The 26,690-nt window shown below is 45.9% G+C and overlaps 1 protein-coding gene across 1 annotated transcript in view; it reads right to left on the bottom strand.

The window, feature by feature from the left end:
• Window positions 1-22,839, bottom strand: part of LOC308562359 (uncharacterized protein) — a 30,871-nt gene extending 8,032 nt beyond the window's left edge. Inside the window, exons 1-13 of the mRNA XM_081148344.1 lie at window positions 22,792-22,839; window positions 22,529-22,567; window positions 18,798-18,974; window positions 16,999-17,064; window positions 16,422-16,559; window positions 15,305-15,422; window positions 12,085-12,227; window positions 11,551-11,706; window positions 9,405-9,807; window positions 6,902-7,076; window positions 3,378-3,555; window positions 1,979-2,116; window positions 99-216 (exon numbers count right to left, since the gene is read on the bottom strand). Of these exons, the coding sequence (XP_081004470.1) occupies window positions 99-216; window positions 1,979-2,116; window positions 3,378-3,555; window positions 6,902-7,076; window positions 9,405-9,807; window positions 11,551-11,706; window positions 12,085-12,227; window positions 15,305-15,422; window positions 16,422-16,559; window positions 16,999-17,064; window positions 18,798-18,974; window positions 22,529-22,567; window positions 22,792-22,812 (1,870 nt within the window). The 5' untranslated portion in view covers window positions 22,813-22,839. The remainder of the gene's footprint in view (window positions 1-98; window positions 217-1,978; window positions 2,117-3,377; window positions 3,556-6,901; window positions 7,077-9,404; window positions 9,808-11,550; window positions 11,707-12,084; window positions 12,228-15,304; window positions 15,423-16,421; window positions 16,560-16,998; window positions 17,065-18,797; window positions 18,975-22,528; window positions 22,568-22,791) is intronic.
• Between the last annotated feature and the right edge of the window lie 3,851 nt (window positions 22,840-26,690).

Genomic DNA, 26,690 nt, shown 5'->3' with positions numbered 1-26,690 from the left:
CAGGGTGCCAGGAGCAACACCGTGGAGGTCACACCCCAGGCCATCTCGACTCCCTTTCCTTCGCGACTCGCCAAGCCTACCGAAATGAAACCTCTCACCTTCAGTCTTTTTAGTGACCCAGTCGTTGATGTGTTTCCTGCATTCCTCGGTGTCCTTGGCAAAGGACAGCTCCTCCAGCTCCGCCTGGTAGAACTTCTGGCAGGACTCCTTAAAGGCCTGCGAGCAAGATTCCAAACAAGATACAGAGTCAGGCCCCACACAGCACAGCTTCCCACGGGGGGAACACATCTGGTTTTTCTGAATATGTTTCTACCCTAACAGCTTGCACGGGCCCTCCTGCCCTTTAAGACTCATTCACGTAATTCACAAAAACGCACAGCCCGCCCCCTCTGAGCCTGGCCCTGTGCTGGGTGCTGGACCCCAGGGTGGAGACATGACATGAGACTGGAGGTGGCTCCCAGTCTGTGAGAGAGATGACGTACATACAGATAATTACAAGATGCTTTGAGAACATACAGGGTGGCAGACACGCGCCAAAGAGCCCATGATGAATGCCCATCCAACACTTAAACTGCACATTGACTTTCTGTTTGGTTTTCCGTGTCCCTCCCCCCACTAAGCATCCTAATTTTCTTTTACTCATTTTTGCATCACCAGCCCCAGCCCGTGTCTGCAACATTACTGTGGAATGACTGGGAGGCTCCATGGGAGAACTGGATTATCAAGAAATCTCACAGGGCCTCCAGGATTGGAATGTGACCAGCCTAGATGGGTATGTGTGTGTGTATGGGGTGTGTGGGTGTGTGTGTATGTGTGTGAGGGATTAGGGGGGAAAAACAGGGACAGGGGATGAGCCTTGATATGTAAGGGGGGATCACATCAGGAAGGGCCTGTTCCCAATACCTTAAACCCAAAGATAACTCACCTCACAGAAACTTGGTTTCAGATATAATGTGCCTGGCCACTGGTGCCTATCCTCCGCCCATCTCCTGTTCTCAAATAGTTTAGCTTCTACAGAAGAAAGAAGATGTAGAGAGAAGAGCCGAGCAACCGAGAAAGGTGGCAGGTAGCTAGCTCCGTGTCCCCAATATTCCCCAATGACAATATTCAAAATGAGCATCGATTAACCAGGAGATTCCTGGAATCACTCACGCTTATCCTAGAAGACCTAGCCAGCTAAAAGATCCAGAATCATCTCCAATCATTTTTTTTTTAATACCCAGTGCAGGCGACCTCCACAGGGTAGAGCCCACCAGCAGGCAGGGCAGGATGCATTCAAGTCTCCTGGGAATGGCCAGCCAGTAAGACAGCCAGGCTCACCCTGACCATTTCATTCACATCGAGACAGCATCCCTCTGGACATTACGTAGCGTCATTTTTTGGACCTCGCCTACTGAATCGTGACAGGCTTTCTTTCACTGGGAACTCTGGGGAACTCTGGGGTTATATCCTGCAATCAATAGGAACTACTCAAGCCCAGTGGGGGAAGCAGGTCTGGGTGCCCGAGGATGGACATATTGAGATTAATATTCAGGTGAAATATACCAGAAATAATAAAAAAAGAACATAATTCAGAAGCCATCATACAATTTAAAATTATGACAGAGGCATAATTCTAAGCAAAATTTTAAGGCAATAGAGTTATACTTGATCTCTGTTCCTCTGTAATTTCTTTTATTTCCAATTTATTTTTAATCAGTATGTGAGTACTACTGCCCTGGCTGGTATGGCTCGGTTGGTTGGGGTGTCATCCCATGCACCGAAAGGTCACGGGTTCAATTCCAGATCAGGGCACATACCCACGTTGCGGGTTATGGCTCATGCAGGAGGCAGCCAACCAATGTTTCATTCTCACATTGATGTTTCTCTCTCTCTCCCTCTCCTTTCCCCTCTCTCTAAAATCAATAAAAGCTTGTCCTCCAGTGAGGATTAAAAACTAATAATAAATAAGTAAATAAAATGTGTGAGTACTACTTACCGGAAGGAAATCACACGTCTTTTCCCCAAACAGTCGGTTGGCAGTTCTGAGCAAGTACTGAGTGTCGGATCTGTTGACATCCGAGAGAAGTGCCTGGAAACCTTGGTGGACATCGCCACCTTTGTCCAGACAAAGGGCCTGGTAAGAGAAAACACAGACTTTTAACACTGCCATTCTGCTCCTCCAAACAAATCTCCACACTGAAAATCACAGCAGGTCCTGTCTCGGAAGGAGTCTGCTTTCACCAGCCAACACAGGGTTTCCCAACCTGGGGACAACTGACACTTTGGGTCAGTTACTCTGTACATTGCTGGGTATGTTGCAGCAGCATTTCTGGCCTCCAGCCACTAGATGTCAGCAGCACCTCTCAGTTATAACAACCAAAACTGCTTGCCATTGCCAAATGCCCCCACGCAGGCAAAATCTCCAGGGTATAAACCGCTGCTCTCCCAGATGCACCCAGGCCAGGAAGGCAGGATGTGAAAACTCAGGAGGGAGATAGAACACAACAAATAAATAGCTGGAATGGATCTAACCTGACGGAAAACTTCAAGAATGAGAAGAAATAAACATGAAAATGTCTCATCAACAATTTTACAGTTCTCCAGCCCAGACTGTGATTTAAATGTCAGAGTAAGAATTCAGGTTGTTCCCGTGTCACCCAACAACCCGAGTCCAAAACCTCAGTCCTCCTAGGAGCTGGAAGAAACAACCATGGAGATTCAACTGTAGACATTGGATGCACTACCCTGACATGAGTGACAGAGTGACGGGCATGTGCAATTTTCTGGGTTGCTATCACAAGACGGTCAAAGAAACTAAGACACAAAGAGGTTAAGGACTCCTTCCCTAAGGTACCATCCACTACTTCATGGGTAGCTGACGTCATACATAGCCCACGTCAGATCAGTCAGATCAGACATTGCGAGTTACTCCGGAAGACAGAAGTCCACATCTGTGTGTGTACTTCATCCACTTATACACAATCATATGCTAGAAATAAACTTGTTGGACAAAAAGTTCATTTACATAGCTACATTTCAATTTGAAATATGTTAGCAAAAGTAAAAATATAACAAAGCTTAAATCCTTTGCCTTTTTGTGGGACAAAATAATAATTTACCTTACTCCTCAAAGATACAATTTTGCTATAATATATTGACGCTTTTATCCACAGAAAATAAGGTAATGACTTGATTTCTTCCATAAACACTAAGAAGAGATTCCCTGTTTTATACAGTTTACCTACGTCTGTGCTTTGTCAATCAGCACGGTGTCCCACCTCCTGCCTACCAGCCACACTGTCCTTCATGAGCTGGGGTAGATAGGAAAGGACAAGCTCTGTGGAAGCAGAGAAAGAAGCATGCCATTGATCTTCCCTTGTGACAGGCACACCTACCTGCGACATCTGGGCTGCAGTGTCTCCTTTGGCCCCCATGAAGACCATGGCCAGGGCAGAGGAGATGCTCAGGGGAGAGAAGAACACATTCCGTGAGTTGTCCTTTTCACCCAACATTTTTAGTAAGTTGATGGCAAAAGTGCCATTTGCTTCTCCGAGATCATCCATCAGGGAAGGTCTGAATCAAAAACACAACACAGAAGCACATCAGCCAAACCCTCTGACACTGACTGGGTGTGGTCAGCAGAAGAACTACACCCCAAAGATATCCATATCAAATTCCCCAACCTGTGACTACATTATCTTATGTGGCATTAGGGACCTTGCTGATGTGACTGAATTAGGGATCATGAGATGGGGAGAGTCTACTGGGTGATCCAGGTGGGCTCAATGTAATCACAAGGTCCTTATTAGATGAAGACAGGAGGGTCAAAGTCAGAGAAAAAGATGTGATGATGGATGCAAAGGTCAGAATGATGCAGGGCCATGAACCAAGGAATGCAAGCAGCCTCTGGGGGCTGCAAAAGGCAAGGAAACTGATTCTGTCCTAGATCCTCCAGGAAAAAAAAAGGAACTCTGAGGACCTATTTTGGACTTCTGAACTCCAGAACTGTCAGATAATAAATTTTTATTGTTTTCAGGCGCCAAATTTGTCATAAGGCGTTGCAGTATCAATAGATAACAAACACAATGGTTTATTCACAAAGTAAATCAGAGCTTTACTCTGATTCACAGAGTACAGAGCTTTACTCTGATTCACAAAGTAAATTCACAGAGCTCATGATTGGTCCCACCCTTAGCAACGGGACCTCTGCAGAGGCTCAGACACTCTCCCAGACCTGCTGACTCCCAATCTCATTTGTACATTGAAGCTGTGAGAGGACTGGAACTTTAAACAAAATGGGCCTTGCCCAGTGAATCTAAAAAGGAATTAATTCTAATATAAAACAAAATAACAGCTTTGGGCACTGGTGCCACAATTCAACTATGTCATAAAAACACGACAATGTGGAAAAGATCTGATTCCCAGCCAACAAAATGAATTGGCATTGAACTAGTGTTCTCTTTACAGGTGGACAAGGTCCTCAGGTCTTATAGTAAGAGTGGTCCAGTCGGCCACAAAAGCAAGCCTTCAGTTACCAACCCTGTGCCATCTTCTTCTTCCTGCCAACTCCCTGCTCCCTCCCCCTCCCCATATACACATCTCAAGGTGAATTTGTTCAAAGAGCACTTATGTAGACCTTTCCTCATATGGGTTTGCAGAAGGAGATGAACAATAAATGGCATCACTCCTGACGGGACGCTCCCTCCCTAGGGGACACACACAGACATAAATGTGTGGTTTGAAGTCAGCCATGGGCTCTGCAACAGGAGGATTTGCAAAGAGCGGAGGAAGACCACAGAACAGCAGAATGACTTCCCTTTAAAAGCCCCTGTGGCGAAGGTGAGCAGTGAGGTGGCTCTGCAAGGTTGGGGAGAAGTTTCTGTAAGGCGGTGAACGAGAGAGGTGAATTTTAAGGCTGTGGCTGTGGGATTGGCAGGTGCAAGGAATGTAGCAGGGGCCGTGCTTGTGTGTGGCCAGGGAGCAGGTCTGTGTGGAGTCCCCTGAGAGACAGGGCGTGGTGAGACAGGATGGGCCCCTTATGCCAGGTTCAGAAATCTGAACTTGAGCTATGGGCTGCAAAGCCATGCACAGTTTTTAAACAAATGTTTTACAGGAAATACATTGGAGATTTAGAGAAATACTGTGGCTCACCAAATGGTGTGGGAAAAGGCTAGGGACCAGCTGGTCCACCACTGCCATAGATTAGTGACAGCTGAACACAGAGGAAGCTTGCCCACAAGAGAGTGGGCGATGGAACTGCCAGCTGGGGGACTGATCACACCGGGGCAGGGAGCAGCAGGAGTCAAGGATTACATTAGCTTCTTAAAAGACAACAGACCCCAAATGGAGTCACTTATGGGGAACCCCACATCACCAAACCAAGACTTGACTTCATTACAGCTTCAGCTCTCCCAGAAATGGGATGTGAAAGTCCATCAGGGGTCCCCTGATCAGCAAGAGTGAGGTCATCTGCCTGACAGATGCCTGCCGTCCCTAAAGGAAAGCAACTTTGCAATAACAGCCGCCTTCTTGCGGACTCTAAGTTCCTTGTCTTCTGCCCTTGTGCCTCTAAGTCTCATTTTGCTCAGCTGCTTGGAGCTCCTTTCCATCTGCTGGACTGGAGGCTGCTGGATTCAAAGTGACTTTCTGCTGAAGCAGACTCTTAAAGTTTGTAAGATGCCTCAGCTCGTCTTCTGATAGCCTGCCAGCTAATCATGCCCAGGAGGGGCCCCAACCACGGGAGGTTCATCTGAGGAGCCAGCCGGGAATGGAGAAGGTGTGCATTCCAGGCGAGGCTGTGGGACACGCCACACCAGGGGAGTGGGGCAGTGGGGACAATGACAGCCAGGACGTTTGCGAAAGTCAGCCGGTTACTTAAGACGAGCAGGGGTCCTAGAGGGAGAGCTTGGGAGCCAGGGGCATCCCCGATTCCAGGGGAGTCTAGGCAAATGGGGTGGCATTACTCAGAAGGTTCGGTGGATGCAGGAGACCAGAAAGACACCTAGTTCTGGAGAAGGTCCAGCATTTGCAGGTAGTAAGGAAGGCCCGCCGCCACCCAGCACTCAGGGGTGTCCTGGCAGGGCTGGGAGGGCGAGTGGGGGCCAGGGAGGCTGGGAGGCTGGAGGAGGGGGCAGTGACCTGGGGCCTGAAGCCGCCTCCATGAGAAGGGCAGCTGGGCCGGACGGAGCCCAGGGCTGGGCGTCTGGGAGTGAGGGCTCCGTCCCCTAAGCACTGTGGCTCCTGTGGAGGAGACAGGCGAGCACCCACCTTTTCTAGCTGAGGGCAGGCAGCCGATGAAGGGGCGCAGATGGGAGCGAGGATAGCAGGGCAGAGAGTGGGAGAAAAAGAGCAAAGGGGAGCAGGGAAGGGAGGGCGGGACGGGGGAGGCAGGGAGGGAGGGAGGCAGGGGAGAGCGCAGGAGAGACGCACAAACAGGCTGGACCGCAGAGGGACGGGCCTCTGCGCGGGGGACGGGCATCCGCGCGGAGGTGGCACCGCCCCGCGCCCGGGCCCGCCCCAGGCTGCGCGTAATGCCAGGCGGGGCGGCGACCGCCGCGCGCTCCTACCACGCGCCTCCCGGCTTTCCGTCCCCCGCCGGGTCCCGGGCCTCTTCTCCCCGCCGGCCAACGGCCACGCGGCGGCGTCCCCGGGCCGCGGCGACCCTCCCACCAGGGCCCCCCTCCGACCCCGGGCGGGCGGCCGCGCTCCTGCGCTCGGGCCCCGCGCCCCCGGCCCCGGCGGGCCCGCCGCTGGCGCCCCCGGGCGCCCCCAGCCCAGCGCCCCCGGGCGCCCCCAGCCCAGCGCCCCCGGCACCGCCGCCGCCCCCTAGGCCTCCCCCGGCGCCGGCCCGCGGCCTTCCTCTCTCCCGGCCGCCTTCCCGAGCCCCCGGGAGCTGCGGGCCGGAGGGGCCCGTGGGAACCTGAGGTCCCGAGCGCCTCCCGCGCGCGCACCTGGGAGGTTCCTGCTGCTCCAGCTGCTGCTCCAGCTCCCGCGCCTGCAGCTGCTCCTGCTCCTGCCGCCGCGGCTACTAGGCCAGCTCCGGGGGTGCTTCCCGCCCCCTGGGATTGCGGGCGAGGCTTCCGGCCGGCGGGTGACTCACCGCCGCGCGCTGGGCGCGCCCGGGCCTCCCGCTGAGCGACGCCCGCCCCGCACGGCGCCCGCAGCGCAGCCGGGAGGAGCCTGCGCGCCGGCGCGGGAGGCGGGCACCGGGCCCTCGCCCGGGGGCACCGGCTGCTTTCCCGGCCTAGCCCGCGCCCAGCGCGTGCCTGCAGGAGCGGTCTGCAAACTGGGGCTTGGCTTTGCAAATTAACCAAAAGCCAGACCAGGGGTTAAACGTGGTGGCGAAGGCCTTATGTTTGCAAACTGTTTGCGCGGGGCACCCATCGGAACAATTGTTGAGCGTGCATCCCTGTGCCTGTGTGAACTGACGGGTGCTAATATGTTAAATACTAATAAAGGGCCAACGCTCTAAAACACGTAAGCTACAACTGGAAAGAATAAGAAAGATCTTTATTAGAAATGTATACACTTTTGTGCTCACAAAAATTATTTTAAAATTTAAGGAGCCCAGTGTATTTGAATGTGTGTTTGTTTTCATCTTAGTTTAAGGCTTTGAAATAGAGTGAATTTGAAAACCTGGTTTTAAGTTCAGTTTATATTTCTAAACTTGCAGCATCCATCGATGGCTCTCAGGAGGAAGGGCTCCTCCGGAAATGGTTGATTTCAATGGAATAAAGGTATCTTTGGTTGTACTTACTAAACCTTGACACTTGATTTTTTCAATCCATACACTAATTATGCAAAGATTTCCAGTTGAAATCTCACTAGGAAAAAAAACATGCTCTTGAAAATTAGTTCTTTCTGCACGCCAATTTTTTAAATGTTGAACTTCTAATATTTTAACAGTGTGAAGCCCACCAAATGTTTTCTGTTTGGAAGATTTTTATGAAGCTTTGAAATTATATTTCCAAGTTTAAGTGCAAATATATTGAGTGTTTCAATATCTCTTTTAGTAATAAAGTCACCTAATGATGGAAAAATTCACAAATAGACGGTCTCAAAATGATCACTCTATACTCTTTCAAAAAAAAATAGTTGATTTCTCATTCACAGGTATAATGCACCTTTACCTACAGGCAACCTAACTGTGGAGGGATGGCTGACACCGGAATGTGCCCTCTGCCAGTGGCAAAGAAGTTTGCTGGAGGTCAAAACTGGTTCACAGAAGCTCTCTGCTGTTGCAGGAGGTGGTGGGCAAGCTGGAACTGCGCCATGGAAGCAAAATGCCAGGTAGAAAATTCCCACGAGGGATTTCTTTCTTTGCTACTAAACATGAGATGTTAGGGACAGAGGCAAATGTTTCGTAAAGATATGATAAAATGTCACGTATGTGGCAATTTTCCATCTTTGGAGCTAAGACATAGAATCATTTGTTTATCCTATAATACTGAAAAAAGATTTGATACAGAGAACACATTTTCTTCTATTAATTTATACACTGTTCAGGTCTTATATTAATTTATACACTGTCCACTCTTCCATTTATTAAATGAATATCAAAAAAGCAACCTAGAGCGGTACAATCAATCTCTAAAATTAGAATAACAGCTGGTGAGACTACCAATAAGCAGTTTCTAGGGAGCCAAAGCAGCCCCGCCGAGGCTCTCCTGTTGCTTCTTCTACCCTGAGACCTCCCTTTGTTTCACTGTCCCCAGCTTTAATTAACGTGCCCTCGAAATCACCTGGATTCTTGTTGTGAAATCTGTCCTGCACAAAATCAGGAGCCCACACACTACAGGCCTGTCCTGCTCCAGGCGTGGTCCCTTTCCGGTGACACTGTCATCAAACATGACCATGATACAGCTGTTAAAACTAGGAAGCCAACATCAGTGCATTGCTGTTAAGTGAATTCCACATTTCAGTTGGCTTTTGCTAGTTTTTTCCACTCATGTCAACATTGTATTTTTTAAAATAGATAACATAAGAGGGAGTTTTAATTTTCCAGTGGTAATTTATGAACTATCAGAATTATATTTCTGAAAAAATTCTTGTTTATCAATATATCCCCTTTATAAAGATTTTTCTTCACTAAATGATGCCTGTGAAGTATAAGTGATAATACAGTGACCAGACAGCTCAAGAATGATAAGGCATTTGCGTGAATAACATAGCATTTCTGAAATATACATAAAAAGTCACAGTAAGACAAAATGTTTAGTGGTAGAAATAAAATTTGCCAATCCTTCCAGCCATAAAGATAGGACGGTATCACTAAAATGCATTATTTCAAGGTTTATTTGCTAATATTCAAATGTGAAAAACACTCGGACTGCAAACTAGTTTTTATTATCATTGTTTTTCCATCTTATGATGGATTTTTCACATCGTAAGATGGTCTTGTTTGCTGAGGGAGAAGCAGGTTTAGGGGGAGCAGAATCTCCCGTAAAAGAGAATGGTATTGGTTTTGTTGTGTTTGATGAAGAAGAGGAATGGGTGGTCTGCATTGAATTCAATGGTCGGGAGTCTAGTTCGAAAGCTCACCTCACTCCCTGTCCCAGCTGCGGCCTCTGTACCTTGTTCGTTTATTTCCACGAAAGACTTGTGGAAAACATTGGACAGAAACAGGTTTCTCCCTGCCGACATCCCTGAGAAGTCGGCCTTGCCCTGGCTAAAGGCGTCGCTCATCCCCATGCCGCTCAGGGCTGACTTGAGGTCGTAGGACTCTTCCACCTTGAACTTGGGGAGGTGCAGCTTCACTTCGTACATCTCCATCATGTCTGCGCTGGTCCACTCGCTCAGCGTCTCGTAGGTGGCGGCCTTTTCCAGCTGCAGGTGGGAACCGAGAGACAGAGAGACGGAGAGACAGAGAGACAGAGAGACAGTCAGCACTTCCAAAGGGGAGTGGAAGCAGTGGGTGTGTGAGCTCTCCATATAATTCTGCAGATGAATCAGGAGGACTCCCCTGACCCAGGGTAACAAAACACACACATTTGGAAATTCCCTGTGTCCCGACATCCTTCACAGGGCTGACCTACAGAATCTTTGTTCTGCAGATTGATAGTTCTCCGGATATCAGAGAATTCGATCTTGATTCATAATGAAAGCACTTCTATGATGATACGCCAAATATCAACTGTCCACTCAAACACATCAACACAGATATGACTTAACATGTCGTCTACACAAAAGCACATACTATAGGACAAGTTGTATGTCAGGGTACAAAAACCATTAATTATTATTAACATGAGAGATAGTTCTTTGGACACAAAATCTGAGATAAAATAAGATGTCCATAATCACAGTAATGTGAATTTAGTAACCATAAACAATGGAACAAAGAAAGAACAGAAGGGAAAGGAAAATCTCCAAATCTTAAGAGTAATGACTTAAAAAATTCATTGGGGTGACACTGGTTAATAAACTTACATAAGTTTCAGGTGTTCAGTTCTATAACACATCATTTGTATGCTGTATTGGGTGTTCGCCACCCCAAGTCAAGTCTCCTTCCATCACCATTTATCCCTGAGTAATCACTTTCTTTATAGTGTTTTTGAGAGTGTTTTTTCTCCTCTTTATATTTAAAAATTTTAAATAATAAATATATATGTATGTATATATACACATATACATATGTGTATGTGAAGAAGAAAAACAGTGTTTGAGTTTTTGAAGCATGTGCTTTTGCTACTTTGAGCGTTTTCTAGCCCTGAGTTTTGCTGTCAATGACATACTTGTAAATGATATGCATTAAATGTGACAATATCTTCAGCTCAGGAACCTGCACTCTTAGGAAGAAGGAATTATCTCGTAAGAGTGTGACTTGGTTTTATTTTTACCATCCTCTCCAGTTTCACAAATTTTATGATATAATTGGAAATCTTTTCTACACACTAGTAGGACCATGGAAACTTCTAAATATAAGAAGCCTAGCATTCAGGAAAAATTAGGCACCATGCAAAGAAAGACAGGCCTCCTGTTACGGAGAACCCGGTGTCCAATGTAGACATGCAAACAGCTCAGGAACATCATCTGGCCAGAGTTGTGTCAGACTTAAGCGAAATGTGGCTGATAAACAACTTAAATAATACTTGAAGAGAGTACTTATACAGACTGTTCCTCCTAAAGACTGTTGAGTTGATAAAAATGTTTTTTTAAATCTTGGAAGTAAGTTTGATGTTTTAAAATGTATATCTAGTGCTACGTTAATGGACGTGATTAAAAAACCAATCTCCCATTAGGTAGGTCCTATCGGAGGGAGAAGAAAGACCTAGGCCCACTGAACAGTCGTCATGATCAATCCACAAGCTTTGTGGCCGTATCTGTCGTTCCCGTGGCTGTTTGGGTGGCTACCCCAGGCTCCAGGTGTCTACCCATTGCTTCTGCTTCCTAAGGAATAGGAATGGCATCCTTACAGAGACTTGTGAAGCTGAAAGGACACCTGAGGGTGAGGTACCTGGGGCTCACGGTAGGTGGGTGGCCTTCCTCTAGAGGAATTAGAAAACAAGGCGGCCGGGTTACACGGGTAAACACCTGGGCCCCCTCCACACGATACGGATGATGCCTCACCTGATCCAGCCCCCCAGCGTCTTCCGGCAGCAGCACAAACAGGCTGAGGGCGCGGCTCTCGTAGTAGAGCTGAAGGCCAATGGCTTCTGGCTTTTCTATGTGAAAAACGGGCAGCTTTTTCTTCATCGACATCATTTGCACCGGTTTGCTTGTGGTCTACAGAAAATAAGTAGCCAAGTCACTGAGGAGGTGGTCCGCCAAACCCTTCATTCTTTGCCACCGGTGGTCCCCTCATGGGCCAAGTTGGTGATCCCCTGCTAAAAGCTGGGAATTAAATAGAATAACTACCCTACCTTCTCCAGCTTAGCTGTGGCAAGGACTGAGTGACAAAATACATGAATAATATTTTGAGAAAAAAACAATGAAAAGGGAATTTCAAGGAGGGATAAAACTGGGAACATTCAGTTCAGCCGTCCGTGCCCTAGTAAGAGCCATACTTTATAAGAACATATATTTAAAGAGGGGTGAATTTAAAATAGAATCCCCTTTACAATGCCACGTGAAAATCCATACTGATTATCGAAAGGCTCCTACCTTGCTGATTCGGAAAGGCTTTTCTGTGGTGTCTTGGACTAAGAATTGCTGCTCCCAGGTTCCTTTAAAGTAAAGGGCATTCACCAGGACCATTCTGGTTGCAGAATCTATAGCATCATCAGGTAGGAGGTCCGGGATTTTTCCTACAAGAACAAAAGGACAGGTTTCAAATAGTACAGTTATATCTCGATGGCATGCCACACTTACAAAAGTGATGATTATGAAATGCTGTTAAATGATAGAGCCACCAGTAATCCAGCCCAGGAAGTCAGCATTGATAGAATCCTATGAACAGATCTTACTCAAATTTTATCAGTTGTTCCAATAACTTCTTTTTCTGGATCAGAAGTCAATTCAAGACCTCAAGTTGCATTTAGTTGTCATTTCTTCTTAGTCATTTTATTATTTTAGTTTCTTTTATTGTATCGTATTTTTATTTTATTTTAATTTTCATCACCATTTATCCCCCCCCGTGCCCTCTTCCATGTCCACCGGCCCCCCTCCCTCTTAGTCTTCTTTAATCTGGGATGGTTCCTCAGTGAATTTTTGCCTTCCTTGACCTTGACACTTTTGAAAAAGTTTTGTAAGAATTCCTATCAGTTCTCAGTTCAGATTAGCCGGACGTTTCCTCCAGGTAATATTTAGGTTATGCATTTTTGCAAGAATATTACTGTTGTGGGTTGAATTGTGCCCTCCGAAAAAAGATATGTCAAGCCCTAACCACTGATGATTTGTGAGCCAGCCCTGGGGAGCCTTTGCTGTGGGCTCCAGCACACCCCTCAACTGCTACGGTCTCCCACGGGCGTCCCCCACATGCTGTGCAGCTTTATTTAAAAGCTCTAAGGGCAGCTCGTCTAAAGTGTCCAGTAGGTCTGCAGTGTGGCTTGAACATGTCTACTCAAAACACAACAAACAAAACAAACACCCCTCCCCCCATGAAACAGACTCCTTGGTTTTAGAAATTAAGTTTAAATTTGGTTTTCAGTGCCCATGTGAAAACTCCCTGAAACATTTTCGTGTTTGTTTTTCTACCTGATTAAGAACAGTATATTGAACTTAATTTGAAATTTCTTTGATGATTTAACATGGAGAGTCCCTCTATGTCATTTTTAAAATATTTTTTTGCACAGAGGAGTTATTTTTTAAAGCTCTGTGTCATTCTAAATGAATTATTCTATCATCTGATAGAGCTGCAGATTCAAGTAGAGAACATACAGAGGATTGAGATTTACATGGGTGTTGATCTCAAGCTGGTTGAGAGCCAGCTGATTTAAGTGTTATCGCTTTGTTCTAGGGATTCATAGGTTTTCAAGGAGCCTAGCCTCTAAATCCACAGCCCTGTTGTTAATGTATTTGACAAAGCAAGTACAAACTGTACTTACAGACAACTTCAAAGTAATGCAAAGCAAAATGACTCAGAATTCTGACTGTTTTACACCCTCTTGAGAGCTTAAGTGCCACCTATTGGCTCACTCATTGCTCAAGTCCTGGGTAGCTTTGGGCAATGGGAAGGGCATTGTCTTTGCAGATATTCAGGTCAAGTCCTGCAGAGCACATACTGATGTGACACTAGAGCATCCAAAGTGCCAAGCACGTGATAGATTTTGAGATTACAAATACGTACACAATAACCTTCTCCAAACCCTCACTTTTTAGGGCCTTGTAGACTATAACGAAAACCAGAAAAAAATCGTAGCAACATATGACTGGCCCTATCTCTGAGAATTTGACTCGGAATGCCCGGGGTGTCTCACTAGTCATATGGCTGTTTGGAAAATGGCCTGTTTGAAGGGCTAAGGGGAGAAGCTTCTTTCAAGTGGTTCAGATAGAGCTGAGTCGTGCCAAAGAGTTTCTATCAACTTTTCCATAAAGACGACACAAAGAAAAGTTCCTGAAAAGCTGATCAATCAAGTCTTTACTTACACTGATGTTGAATAGTTCCCCAAAAGCAGATATTTGCGTCCAATATGTAAAAGAACCTACAGAAAGATTTCAGCTTTCCTCCCTTGTTGGAAGGTTCCACTTCTGAGAAATGGAGCCCACAGGGCCAGCTGGAGGACTGCAGTCAGCGGGTGAGGGAAGCAGGGGCTTAATCACATATTCTGGCCATGCCCAGGGTGAGCGTAGTTGGGGGCCCTCTCATTTGATAACTGCTATGACAACAGGAAAGGGTGCCCGTCCTGTATTTGGACCATCTAGTGACCATAACCTGAAGTTTAATCTTTCCTCCATGATTTAAAGTATTTGTTCGGTTCTTCTAAAACAGATTTTCCCTGTTGTCGAACCTGATAGCCACCAGACAACCACAGCAACTTAATTAAAATGAACTGAAGTTAAAAATTCAGTTCCTCCGTCGAGTTAGCCACATTTTAGATGATCTCTGGTCACATGTGGATAGAGCATGTGACTGTATCAAATTGGGCAGGGCAGGTGTGTGGCACCTCTGTCATCACAGGGAGGTTTCCCGGGCAGCTCCGTCATCTAGACAGTTGTCATGCTCCCTGAGTGTGTGGGTCCACACTGGGGAAGCCTGACCAGGAGGGCCAAGCTATGCAGCATCCGACGACAGCCTCCCCTCGGCTCTGAAAGTCTTCACTGGGTGTAAAGAGAGCAGATCAGCTGCTTGCTCCCAGCCTTCCTATCTGTAGGGCCCCCGCCTGTCTCCCAGACAACATACTGGTCGCCAGGCTAAAAATTTGAGACTAGAGATCTAGGTCAACCCCTTACTACTCTTACTCCCACCTCTACCATGTTGAGTTGTGTGTCACCATGTGCTTTTCCTTCTACCATCCCATTTGGTCCTCAGGCAAACTAGGACAGTGCAAGTACCCAGTAAATGCCAGCTAGTTCTAATTCTAAAAAGCCGACTTACTTTTGGATGACTCCAACTCGGGAATAAATTAAATATAATGGTCACTCTTGCCTTGCCATGTCTTTTGAGTCACTAGTTCGATAAAAAAGGAACAGGGGATTTAGGGCTGCCAGCTTCCTCTGTTCACATCAATGAACATAGTATTCCAAACAACTACTGTGAGTGAGCCTGTTAATGTGTTAGTGATTCAAAGCTCAAACTCGAATATGGCAGAGCCATTGTGCTTGGGGTCCTTCAGGGGAGGCAGATGAAATGAAGCATCAGAATTAATTTCAATAAAACTGTGGACAGTGTAACAGTATGATGCTTGGAGAGAGCGCGCAGCCCGGCACCTCGGTGGCAGCTTACCCTCAGTCTGGCTTTCAACCCAGCAGTTGATCTCCTTTCTGATTTGGTCAGAAGCTTCCAAAAAGTTCACAGACTGTGGCTCTGCACCGAAGTATGTTTTCATGTCTTCTAAATATTTCTGAAAGATACAGTAAAATCCCCTTTTGTAGAGTTTTTCCAAAACTGTGAGAAATCAAGTGTATTTAGATTATCAAAAAGTTAGGTAGAGGAACAATTGCCCACAGACACACACACACACACACACACACACACACACACACTCAGAGCTCCCTTCTCTCTTCCCCACTTGAGTTTTGGTCAAAGATTACCCCCACCCACCCCTTTAAGCTTTGCTGGGCGCTGACTAGCCATGCAGAACCCTGGGTATGGAAGGGAGGCCTGCCACCCACAGCTGTGACATCACTGCTTGAAATCTAGAGGTAGTCTGATTGTGTCTGTTGCTATGTCCACCTATCCAATGTCCTTGCTTTTTGCCCACTGGACACCTGTGTTTTCCTGCTCCTTTCTGAGATGTGCCACAGGAGGTGATGGCCAAGTATGAGAGAAGTAAATGCTTGTCCCAGCTCTCGATGGACCCTTCTAAGGAGCCCTTGAGCCTGAACTGGGGATGAAGTCATGGTCTGCACTGTGGGGTTCCGACCACCTGAGAAGGTGCGAAGTTGATATTATTCCATGTTAAGAGTCTGTTCAAAGTCCTTAAAGTTATGGCAGGAAATGACTCATCTGATTCCAACGTCAGCTTTGCTCTCGAGTACAGTCTCCAGGCGCACTCCTATGGCCGACACCACCCTCTGCTCCTTCGGATTTACCCTGTGTCTATACTCTACATATTTTGTTCCATTTCCCATTAAACAAATGTTGGCACAGGGATTATATAAACCGCATTCATATATTATTACTTTGGATAAAGTTCTGATCACTAGGCCTGGTTTGAGACCTATTGTCGGTTTTCTTTACAACTAGACACTTACGGGTTGATTTAAATGACTGTTTACCAGAAATGCTGGCCCAATTAAAGTTGTCCCTGGGACCCCTAGAGAAGTGTACAGAGAGTTAGTGGATTGTCTCACATGGCTCTCTCTTGCCCATCAGCTTTAAATAACATGTTTGAACTTACACTGAGAAATGGATAAGTTTTCTCCGCGTATATCCCGTTGGCTGTTTTAAGTACATAGGCGTTACTGGGATTGTTGATTTTGGAGATGAGTGTCTGGAAATCAGAGTGTATTTCTTCAACCTTCCCCAAGTTGAAGTCCTTTGAAAGAAAAGGGACTGGTCAGTGAACAAGAGCTGAATATATAGGAACAACCTAGAGCTAAATGAAATGATTTGGTGCATTGTGAACAAAAGCTGAAATTAATTCTAAAGCAGATAAAATGTTTTCTCTAATGCATCAGTGCAAAAAACATCGAGATAATTGAAGGCATCATTTTCTTCACATTTAGTTTGCAAAAGCAGGAACAATTTTGAAAGTAGGGCAGTTTTAAAAGGGAAGTAAAGGAGGAGGAGAGAGAATGTTAAAAATATGACCCTTCCAAAAAGTATAAACATTTTGTATTATGAAAAAATTTCTATAATTTTAATACACGCTTCTAAGACTACCCAGAAAGGTTGCTTAAATTAGCCACTAACACGCAGGTGCTAAAAGTGGTTTCTCCTTAATCAGCAAATGGATATTAAAATAGAAAATATACCGTTTTCCTTTTCTTTTCACTTTCAGGATAAGACTTGATGTCCTGAGCTCTGTTAAACTGAAGCACCTGTAATTTCAATAAAGACAATAGGTGAGCTCACTTTGCAGAGAAAGTATTATATGAGACACGCCTCGATAAAAACAAGTCCTTCCTGTAGCTACAGAACATATAATGAATGAACCAAGGGGGTTCTGATTTGATTTAACAGCGTGTTAGCTGAACTAGTACAGTAAGTCAAGAGTTGCTTTTAAATAAATTTTTCAAAAGTCTAATTTAAGTTGATCTTTAATACTTTTTATAGGACGATGGTGTTGGCAATGCCTTTAGAGGTGAAATTCTCTTGTGCTCCAAGCTTCATTTTTATCTATGGTGGCTTTGAAAAGAAGGCTATGTGCTCAACTGAGACCATCATTTAGCAATTTAAGCAAAAGCCACCAGGGCCCCAATTATCTGGAAAATGCAGGGGTTTTAAATTTTTTTTTCCTAGGTTAGTGCTTCCCTTCCCATTGTCTATCACCATTTGACACAGGGGTGCATTCTTTATTTTCACCCCAGAGTTTTATTTGCAGATTAGTAGGAAGGATGTGGGCATCCTTGCTTCCCCTGAATTGTACAACAGTAAAAAACGAGGTGATAATCTCATCTCCCACATCCTGGACCCAGCTCACAATGAGGAACCAAGTCTGTTTGACCCAAGACTGTGCTGGCAAATGGTGACAGCACAGGAACCATTTGCCGTACAGAAAAGTGAAGCTGTTAATGTTTAAATAATTACTAAATAAAACAAGGGCAAGCAACTCCCAGCAATGTATTTATATGAAATAGACCAAACTGGAACTCACCCAAGATTAAGTCTGTCGCATGAATGGCTAAGATTTGATAATAATTATTATCAGGGTCTGTTGTTGCTGTTTTAAACCATATAGCGTCTTGTGAACTATAAGAATAGGGGTGATAGCCTCAGTCTAAACTCGCAGAATAGATATTCCGCCTGCCTCACTCAGAATTACTGGCTGTACCCACGTCCATCCTTGGCACAGAAGACACCTCCCTGGGTGGAAATTCTGTCATTCGGTCTCTCCATTGTTGTATGATTTAGGGCTGGGTTTACTCTTTTTTGTGTTTATTTTTATTTAAAACACACACACGTATATGTCTAAGTTTACACATACATTCCCACAGATACATACGTGGCTATTTTATTATGTACTTTATCTATGGTCATACATATACACACACACATACTACATTTTGAGGATGCTTGCAACAAATCAGTAATTGCTTAAACAATAATATTGTTTTTCATTTTCATGCTATTAATGGGCTTTTTAGGTTCACCTAGACAAATAGGGGCTGAAAAAAGAAACAACCAAAGAACAAGAAACAGAATTCACTTCATTTTCCTATTTGTGTTTTCAAAAAAATCCTTCTGAAATTCAAAACATACTAATTCTACAATTTAATGGTTGAGCCATTATTTCTTGAAATGTCTTCAAAATCCAAATAAAATTACTTTTGGTGCTGAACCAAACTTGATAACCTCACCATCTCTCTCTCTATGATTTTGCTAGAGAACACAGGTTCTTAAATGGTTTTCCAAGCAAGTCAGCTTCCTTTCCCAGACTCCTTTTTATGGTCTAGAAAACTTAATTTTAAGTGCATCTTTCATTTCATCAGAATTTTGAAGGATATAGTTCTAGAATGTGAGATATTTGGAATTTGGGAGAAAAATGAAGGTAAAAGGTAAAGAAAGCATTTTGTTTAAAGGCAACAGAGGGTGACTGAGCTTTGCCACTCACCTGGGCTATTTGGGATGCAGTGGCACCTCTGGTGCCCAAATACAGCATGGCCAAGGACACTGAGATGCCCCATGGAGAAAAGAAAATATTTTCACCCTCAGCAGATTCAGCTATCTTTCTGCTAAATTCCAGAGCAAATTGGTTGATTGATTTTGTTAGAGAATCCATTGGGAAAATCTAAGAAAAATAAAAAAGAGAGAGAGAGAGAGAAACATGTTAATAATCCTTTCCATTCATTTTACTTTTATAAACCATTTGTTAACTTATATATTATCTTTTTAATTATCCTTCTGTGAAATGACAAAAATATATATTATTGAATTTATATTCCTAAGACCTGAGTGGGCTTATAGGCTTTAAAAACATTTGAGTCCAACATTATTATTTTACATATTGGGAAACTGAAGTCCAGAGAGTTGAAGAGAGTTGCCTCAAATTATAGTGCTGATGACATCAGAGAACAGCTGGGTTCGGGTCTGTCAGCGGCTCTGGGATGAGACTCATGATAAAAGTGGCAGTGGAACCAGGGTCCCTCAGTCCCTCAGCCAGTGCATCTTTTCAGTACACCCATGACTGCTCACTTCACACAGAAAATGAGAAATAAGGGTGCATCTCAGCAACTTTGTAGTTTTTCTCACTTTTCATCCATATTTTAATTTTTTTAAATGCTTTTATTGGTTTTTAGGGAGAGAAGAGCGAAAGAGAGAAACATCCGTATGAGAGCTGAACATCAGTTGGCTGCCTCCTGTGCGCCCCCTACTGGGGATCGAGCCCGCAGCCCGGCATGTGCCCTGACCGGGAATTGAACCGGCGACCTTTAGGTGCGACGCCCAACCAACTGAGCCACACGGGCCAGGGCCATATTTTTATTTCTAAGCCTTATTTATTGCTTTACACCTTTATATTACAATAATCCTGGTTTCTGGAATGCCTGTATTCTTCTTAGTTCTACTGAAACCCTACTCTATCCAAGTTTCTCTTCTTTCCTGAAAGCTTCTCCTGACCTTTCGGGTGCACCGGAGCATGCCTGCCACCAAGGTCCCATAACATAGCTTTGGCCACCTACTTAGCATTTGCCACACTGCTAGTTCTGTTTCCCTGTGTTTCTGTCTCTCCAACGCCAGGGTAAGGCCCTCCAGAGGGAAATTTTCTTATGCTACTTGTAACATCCCAGAGCACCTAGCTCAGCACTTTGCACAAAATGGATGCATATAAATACTTGTTTATCGCGTTCATTGTCTGGGCTCTAGCCACCATTTTTTTTATCCACTTAAATTAAAAATCATGCACAATTTAGTGAGAAATGTTTGTAGAGAAATAGAGAAGCCAAGACTTTGCCTTCATTCTCACACACCCGAGACCCTCTGAAACTGGGCTTCTTGAACAAAAGGAGTCAGTTTCTCTCTCTCTCTTTTGACATTATATTTAACTTCTAAATGCCACATTTAGTTACCCTAACATTTTAATTTAAGCCTTTTCAGACAGTGTTTTTATTTTTTTAAAATAGTTCAACTTGTTGCCATTTTATAGCCAAATAATTACTCAACCTGGTTAAACAACTCAAAATAAATCAAATTCCTGGGCCTAGAACCTCCTATTAGTGCTAATGTTGACTAGAACTGAGTCTTCCACAGACACCACCTGACTGCCTGAGAAAATCAGAGTGAGAACTTGAGAAAAGCCAGTTATCTCTGGTCTAACAGTTGAATCGAGGGAGAGGTGTGTGTAGACAAAGTCTTGGCTTCATCATGACTGGGATTAAGTGATACTATTGAAATCCCTCCTAGCTACAGCCTTACAGTTAACAAAACAGCTTCCCAGCCTCTAAATCATGCCCTGGTTATAGCTCCCGCCTGTTCCAGAAGCTGATGCTAATCCTAGGCTGACATTGTTGATTAAAGAAAAAAACAAGTCTAGTTTTGTAGTAGTGCTACGCCCTCATAAAATATTACCAACTTGCCTGTGAGTATTTTTTGCTTATCAGATTCAATGCCAACTTGGAAATAACCTCCCTTTTTCCCTTAGGGCGACATTCATTCAAATAGCGCCTTGCTTGCGGCCTATCCTTTAAACTTTATCTTTTCAGAACTCATGAATTACATTCATACGGAAAATGTTTGGCTAGTTAGCCAAACCGTACTCACCATGAAGGGAAGAGAGGAGAAAGTACTGTCTTAGGGTCTGGGATTTTTATCTTTCTACTTGTGGTTACTCTAGAATTTAGTTACTTATAACAAATTCCTGAAAACAATAATTCTCTTTAATGAAACAGCTAATTTCTTGTGGAAAGTTAATACCCAGCTATCTTCCACTTCATGAATTCTTTCATTAAGATCATTATCAATGTATCAGATGTAGCCCAGATATATTAGCCCAAATACAAAGCAAAAATTCCTTTTTTTTTTTTAAAGAAATTGACAGAATTGCTAAACCAGCCATTAGTAAAATTTAACCCAACAGTGGAAAGTGTTTTCTGAAGGATGCAAAATTTTAGGATGCAATTTTATAGGAAATAATTTGTCCATATAAAGGTTGAACAATGATTTTGTTCAAAGAAGACTATTAATCTCTAAATCGGAAGCCAACTGTGCCATTTGTAGAATATAATGCTCTTTTGCTTCATCTGCAAAGGGGCTTAGGGGAGAAGCTAGGAAACTAGGAAAATAAGAAAGCGATTGTGCCTTTCATCAGAGTGTCTCGTTGTAGAGACACATGCTCCTGCACATCAGAACTGAAAAGAACCTCAGGGTCCCCCGAACCCAATTGCCTCATTTTACCAGCTAGGAAACTAAGACGCAGAGAGGTTAAATGTGCCGACCAGCAGCACAGCTACCTGGCAGCAGAGTTTTCTCTGCAAACCCGTTCTCTGGATTCTCAATACAATTGCTTTTCTCATTGTATCTCATTGTCACTGAGATTTTAACGGCAAAAGGGGGGAATTGGGCTATGAAAGAGGGTGGACAGGAGGGCGAAATGAGGGGTGATGAAGAGGAGGGCCTGGGACGGAGTCCCCTGCCCTTTCCGTAAGAGGACGTCCAAAGTCCCTTGACCTGATGATCTGCTGATGTTTCCATCTATATCCTGAGTCGTGCAAATCAGAAGATGGCCACCCCCCACCCCAGCACATTTCTACACCGTTTTCCAAGGGAAGCTATAGCTTGGGGTGCTTTCTGATGAGCACCTTGTGTAAGGTTGGGGGTGGCTGGGTAGGGGCTTAGATTATTCCATGAAAGAGAAGAGTGTTATTGGCTCCTGGAATGGTGGCTAGGACAGGATGTTGGGTGGGGACCATGGGTAGTCAAGCCATTGGACCCACACATTAATGACTAGGGTCAGATTCATGTTGCCAAGCGAAGGGTAAGGGTTTGGGCTCAATTATTCGGAGAACATTCTATTCCTCTTTGCCTATGTTGACAAATACAGAGGTAGCAAATCCAGAAATACGACTGAAAAATGCTCCATTCATAGTTTCGCAGTCCTGGTAAACTATTTCTCTCACTTCTTTGGAAATGAATACTCTTCTCGCCCCCCCTCCCCCCCCAGCCCTCTTTCCAGTAGAAACTTTGAACCAGCTCAAGGTTAAATCTCTCTGACTTGCACAGAATTCTTGGGAGTAGAGCTTTATATACTATTTCTGTTTCAGGAGCTCTCGATCACTTATTTAGCTAGGCACCTCAACAAAGAACGAAAGCATAAATAAACATTTTTAAACAAAGAAGCATTTACAATACCTTATCTTCTTCCCCTAGAGCAGGATTGGAAACTCGTTCCTAAAATAAGAAATTGTGGCTGAGTTAAGTAACTTTTAACTGTAGAAACGTTAAAAAAAAAGGCGGCCCCTCCCTCTCCCAGGCCCCACCCCTTTGACTCACTTCCACAGGCCCACGCTCGCTCCCATTCTCGCTCCCATTCGGGTCCACCTTGGCCGGGAGCTCCAGCCGAAGGACAAAGGGAAAGCTGAGCAAGGTTCTGCCTGAATTCTTTACTTACCCACCTTTTCCATGTCTGTCCACATGTGGAGGCCTGAATTCCCACAAAGTGTAACTCACAGTTTCCTTGCTTAATCTCGCCTCTAGTCTGCCAACTAGAAGCAGTGAGTATTTTTTCAAGAAAGAAAGCAAAAGGAAGCTAGCTTCAAATCTGTGGGCAACAATGGGCGAGGAAATGGGACAATTACCGGTGACGTGTTTGCTGTGAAAGCCCCTCCTCGCGTTCCTGCTGGTGCCCAAGCCCTAGAGTAACTACCATGAGTGGGGCGTCCATGCCCTGCCCCGGGGACAGGGAGGTCTGGATCAAGGTTTCGGACACAGTTCCTGAGTCCGACGTTGCTTCATCATTTTCTGGTTGCCTTTTGTTTCTCCCTGTAAATGTTCCCCTCGCTCCCCCGTATTTATTAGGGAGGAAGATAGTAGGTCATAGTTGCTTTTCCTGTCACAGCCGCATTGCACAGAGGACCGGAGGAGGGAGTTAGGAGAGGGCTGGGGACGGGGGGACAATCCCGAAGGGGTGAAGGGAGAGGAGGGGCCTCTCTGTGTGCAGTGCCCCGGGTGTGTTCTCCTGCAGGCGGTTTTTAGTGCTCTCTGCCTCGGGGCGCACATACTCCATCCCCTCTGGCAAACTGGCTCAGAGCTTGAGTTGAATGTCCGTGTGGGACCTAGAGCAGAAGGCTCCTCCGGGGTTCACCGGGGACTGTGACCTGTGCTAGGAAGCTCTGAGATGCCCGCCTGACGCGTGCTGAGCAGATGTATTTTCCATGGATGCCTCCAGGCTATTCTTAGCTGCAGGCGTCATCTGGAGGCTCCAGAGAGAGGGACTGTTTGTCGTGACAGGCAGCAGTCCACCAGAGAGGGACTTGGGCTGCCTCTCTGCGCAGTAGGAAGACACTCTAGAAATCCTGCATTAAATGCATCAATGTAGATGCTACTCAAGCAGCCAAAAACTTAGTGTTTTATTTTTTCCCCCCAAAACCTTCCCCAGATTCTTTTCTCACTTCCCTCTTGATAAGGTAAGGGGAGGGGGGCATGCTAACGAGGGCGTAGCTGCACAGCCCCAACTGGATGGGGAAAGTCTCCGTCCTGTTGGCTGACACAGGACGCCGGGAACGCCTTTATGAGGGTGTCCCAATAGCAGGGACACCGGGCAGGCAGGCAGTTCAGTGCAGGCTTCTCCCTGGAGCCTGCTTTGCATGCGAGGCCCCTGTGTAGAAATGGCTGCTAGGCTCTGTTTTTAAATTCGAGCCCAGTTGGCCTCCAGGAGCCCTTCTTTGTAGGGCACCTTCTCTCTCAGGGTCGACACCTGTGATAAATCTGCAAGGCGTTGCTGCTACTTGTTCACTATACAGCATGGCTAGAGATGGCAGTGGGGACTTGGCAGTCACAGGCCAGATAAAGGTTGAAGACCTTTGTTCGTCAGTTCTCTTCTGGGTGGCATTTTCCTCTAAGGCATTGATTTCTCCTTCAAGAGATGACAATATGACAACTTCTTTCTGGCCCATCTGCAGCTCCCTTACCCACCCAGGAAGTCACCCCTCTCCCGCGGCAGCTGGTGTCACAGCCTCCGGAAGCAGCTTGTCAGGAGGCAGGGCTGGCTGTGCCTGAAGCTCCTCGGCTTCGAGAGTCTTAATAGAAACGCCTTTCACAGACATGTCTGTACACTGATGAGCCGTGAGCTGGCTCTAGAAGGAAAGTCCTGCTCCTGTGAACTGCACCTGGAGATGCCTTGAGCTGGGGCGGGGAGTTTAGCTTGTGTAGGCAGGAGGGGAATGAAATGTGAGAAGGAGTGGAGGTGGAAACCATCCATCCATCCACCCACCCATGTACCCATGCATTTAGGCATTAATCAATCAATTTCTTTTTTTCTTCAACAAGTAACTAGACTCTGGGTCTGGCTCTAGAATTAGAAAGACAAGGCGTGTCCTGCCTTCAAGTTGCTCAGTCCTGTGGCCAAAACAGACATGCAAACAGAAATTCATTATACACTGTGAAAAGCACCATAATAGTGCATTCGCGTGGAGAGGCAAGCATAGCTTTTGGAGAGGGAAGAGTGGCCAGAGAACTTTTTACAGAGGTTACATTCATGCTATGTCTTAGGCCAAGGGACCTGGAGGAGGGCTGAGTTGTGATCCTTCTTGAGAGTGTCATAGATGAATGTGTGGCATGTGCGAGGATGCCCTCCACGTGAACAAGAGTGGTGGGGAGGTGGAAAAGTTGTGCAAGGTGCTTGATTGTAAGGAACCTCACAAGTGTGGCTACAGGATTTGTGCTTTTTCTACAGGAGATGGGGAGCATTATGAAGGGGTGCGATAACAATCAGAACTGAGCTTTGAAAAACCATTCCCCGTGCTCTTTGGTGAATGTGGAAAAGAGTCCAGATGGCAACCTACTGTCCAGGCAGGAGGCGCTGATAGCCTGAACCCAGGCGGGCAGGGTGGAGGTGGCAGGCGATGCTTTCTGGAAAGTGGCTCTGGCACAGGTGAAGGAGAGACATGGAGGGATGTAAGACAAGGCTCGTAAGTCTAATGCTGGGGCACCTGGAGACCTGGAAAGCGGGCTGCAGGCATGATGGTGTGGGTGTGGCATGTAACCTATTGTTTGAGAGCTCCCAGGATGCCAGGTGAAGAGTTGGCTCGTGACTTTCAAACAGCTGGATTTCTTTCCAGAAATGGTAATGAGGGGGGTGTCATCTGTGGGCGTCCACGTTTCACTCCATATGGGCTAAAACAAAGGGTGAGTGATACTGAAGTGTCCTGATCCCTGTTTCTAAATTGAAAACTGACCGTCTCTGGACAGGGACGGCCTCTTGCTTCTAGTTACACAGGACTCCCTGAGAGAATAAATAAGACCTGCCTCGTGGTGGGAGCTGGGGAGGTTGCAGCTCTTTATCAGCCCTTCAGCTAATGCAGCCCCTTAGCGAGAGCTGTTCTTAGCAGACTTTCATCTGTCAGGAATACTTTGTTTACCCAACCAAAGAGAGAAAAATATCTTTCACAAATGTGCTGGGATCCCATTCAGGACACAAAGACATCAGGTGGTTTGGAAGAATGCTAACTGTTCCCCATCTTGTTCCATCTGCAGATCTTGATTGGTTTAATAAAATAGTTTGAATCCAAATTAGGCTTCTCTGGTGTGGACAAGCAACAGACCCAAATGGCTGTTTGTTTTTCAGCTGAGCTACGAGTTGGGCTCGGGTGACAGGAGGTGTCATCACCGAAGGCTGGAGAGAACGGAGCTGCGGGAGTTACGGAGCCGTGATTTTGTGCGTGCTCGGCTCCTCCTCTCTCTTTTCTTCCTTCCCTCCCTTCCGCCATTCCTTCCATCTATCAACTTTAATCTCCCGCTTAGCCCAGGAGGACCTAGTTTAGTGAAAATCCAGGCATAGTCCCCTAGAGGTGACAGGGACGCGGTGAGTACACCCCCTGGCACTTGCCTGGCCCCTCACAGAGCGCCTTGTTTTCAGTCCCTCCCTGCCGGTCAGCAGGTTGCATGGCCAGGTGCTGAACTCAGATTCATGAACCTGTCTCCCTGGCCTGGGAAGCGCAGCCCGGAGCTCACCGAGGGCTGGAGGAGAGGGCTTCGGGGTGACAGGAGACGGACAGCACTGCTCCACGAAATAGACAGTCACCTCACTGCCTGGAGCCCAGATGCATCATAACAGCAGAGGAGGCATGGCCCAAAGTCCAGAGCAACTGCAACACCGAACTCCATGGAGGCCGAAAGCCTGAGACATGTCAGACCCTGGCCACTCCTCTCACCATTGTCTGGGTTTGAAAAGCCCAGGCTACCCCCACCCCTGGGAATGTCTCACCCCAGTGCTTCTCCAGGAAGGTACCCACATTCCACCCCGTACCCCAATCATCCTGCCATGCTCTCTTTTCTACCTGGTGGATATGGACAA

The sequence above is a fragment of the Miniopterus schreibersii genome (assembly GCF_964146895.1).
Source record: "Miniopterus schreibersii genome assembly, chromosome: 10".
In the NCBI taxonomy this organism is placed as follows: domain Eukaryota; kingdom Metazoa; phylum Chordata; class Mammalia; order Chiroptera; family Miniopteridae; genus Miniopterus; species Miniopterus schreibersii.
The sequence above is the reverse complement of the archived record's forward strand: the minus strand, read 5'-3'. Positions and strand labels throughout refer to the sequence as shown.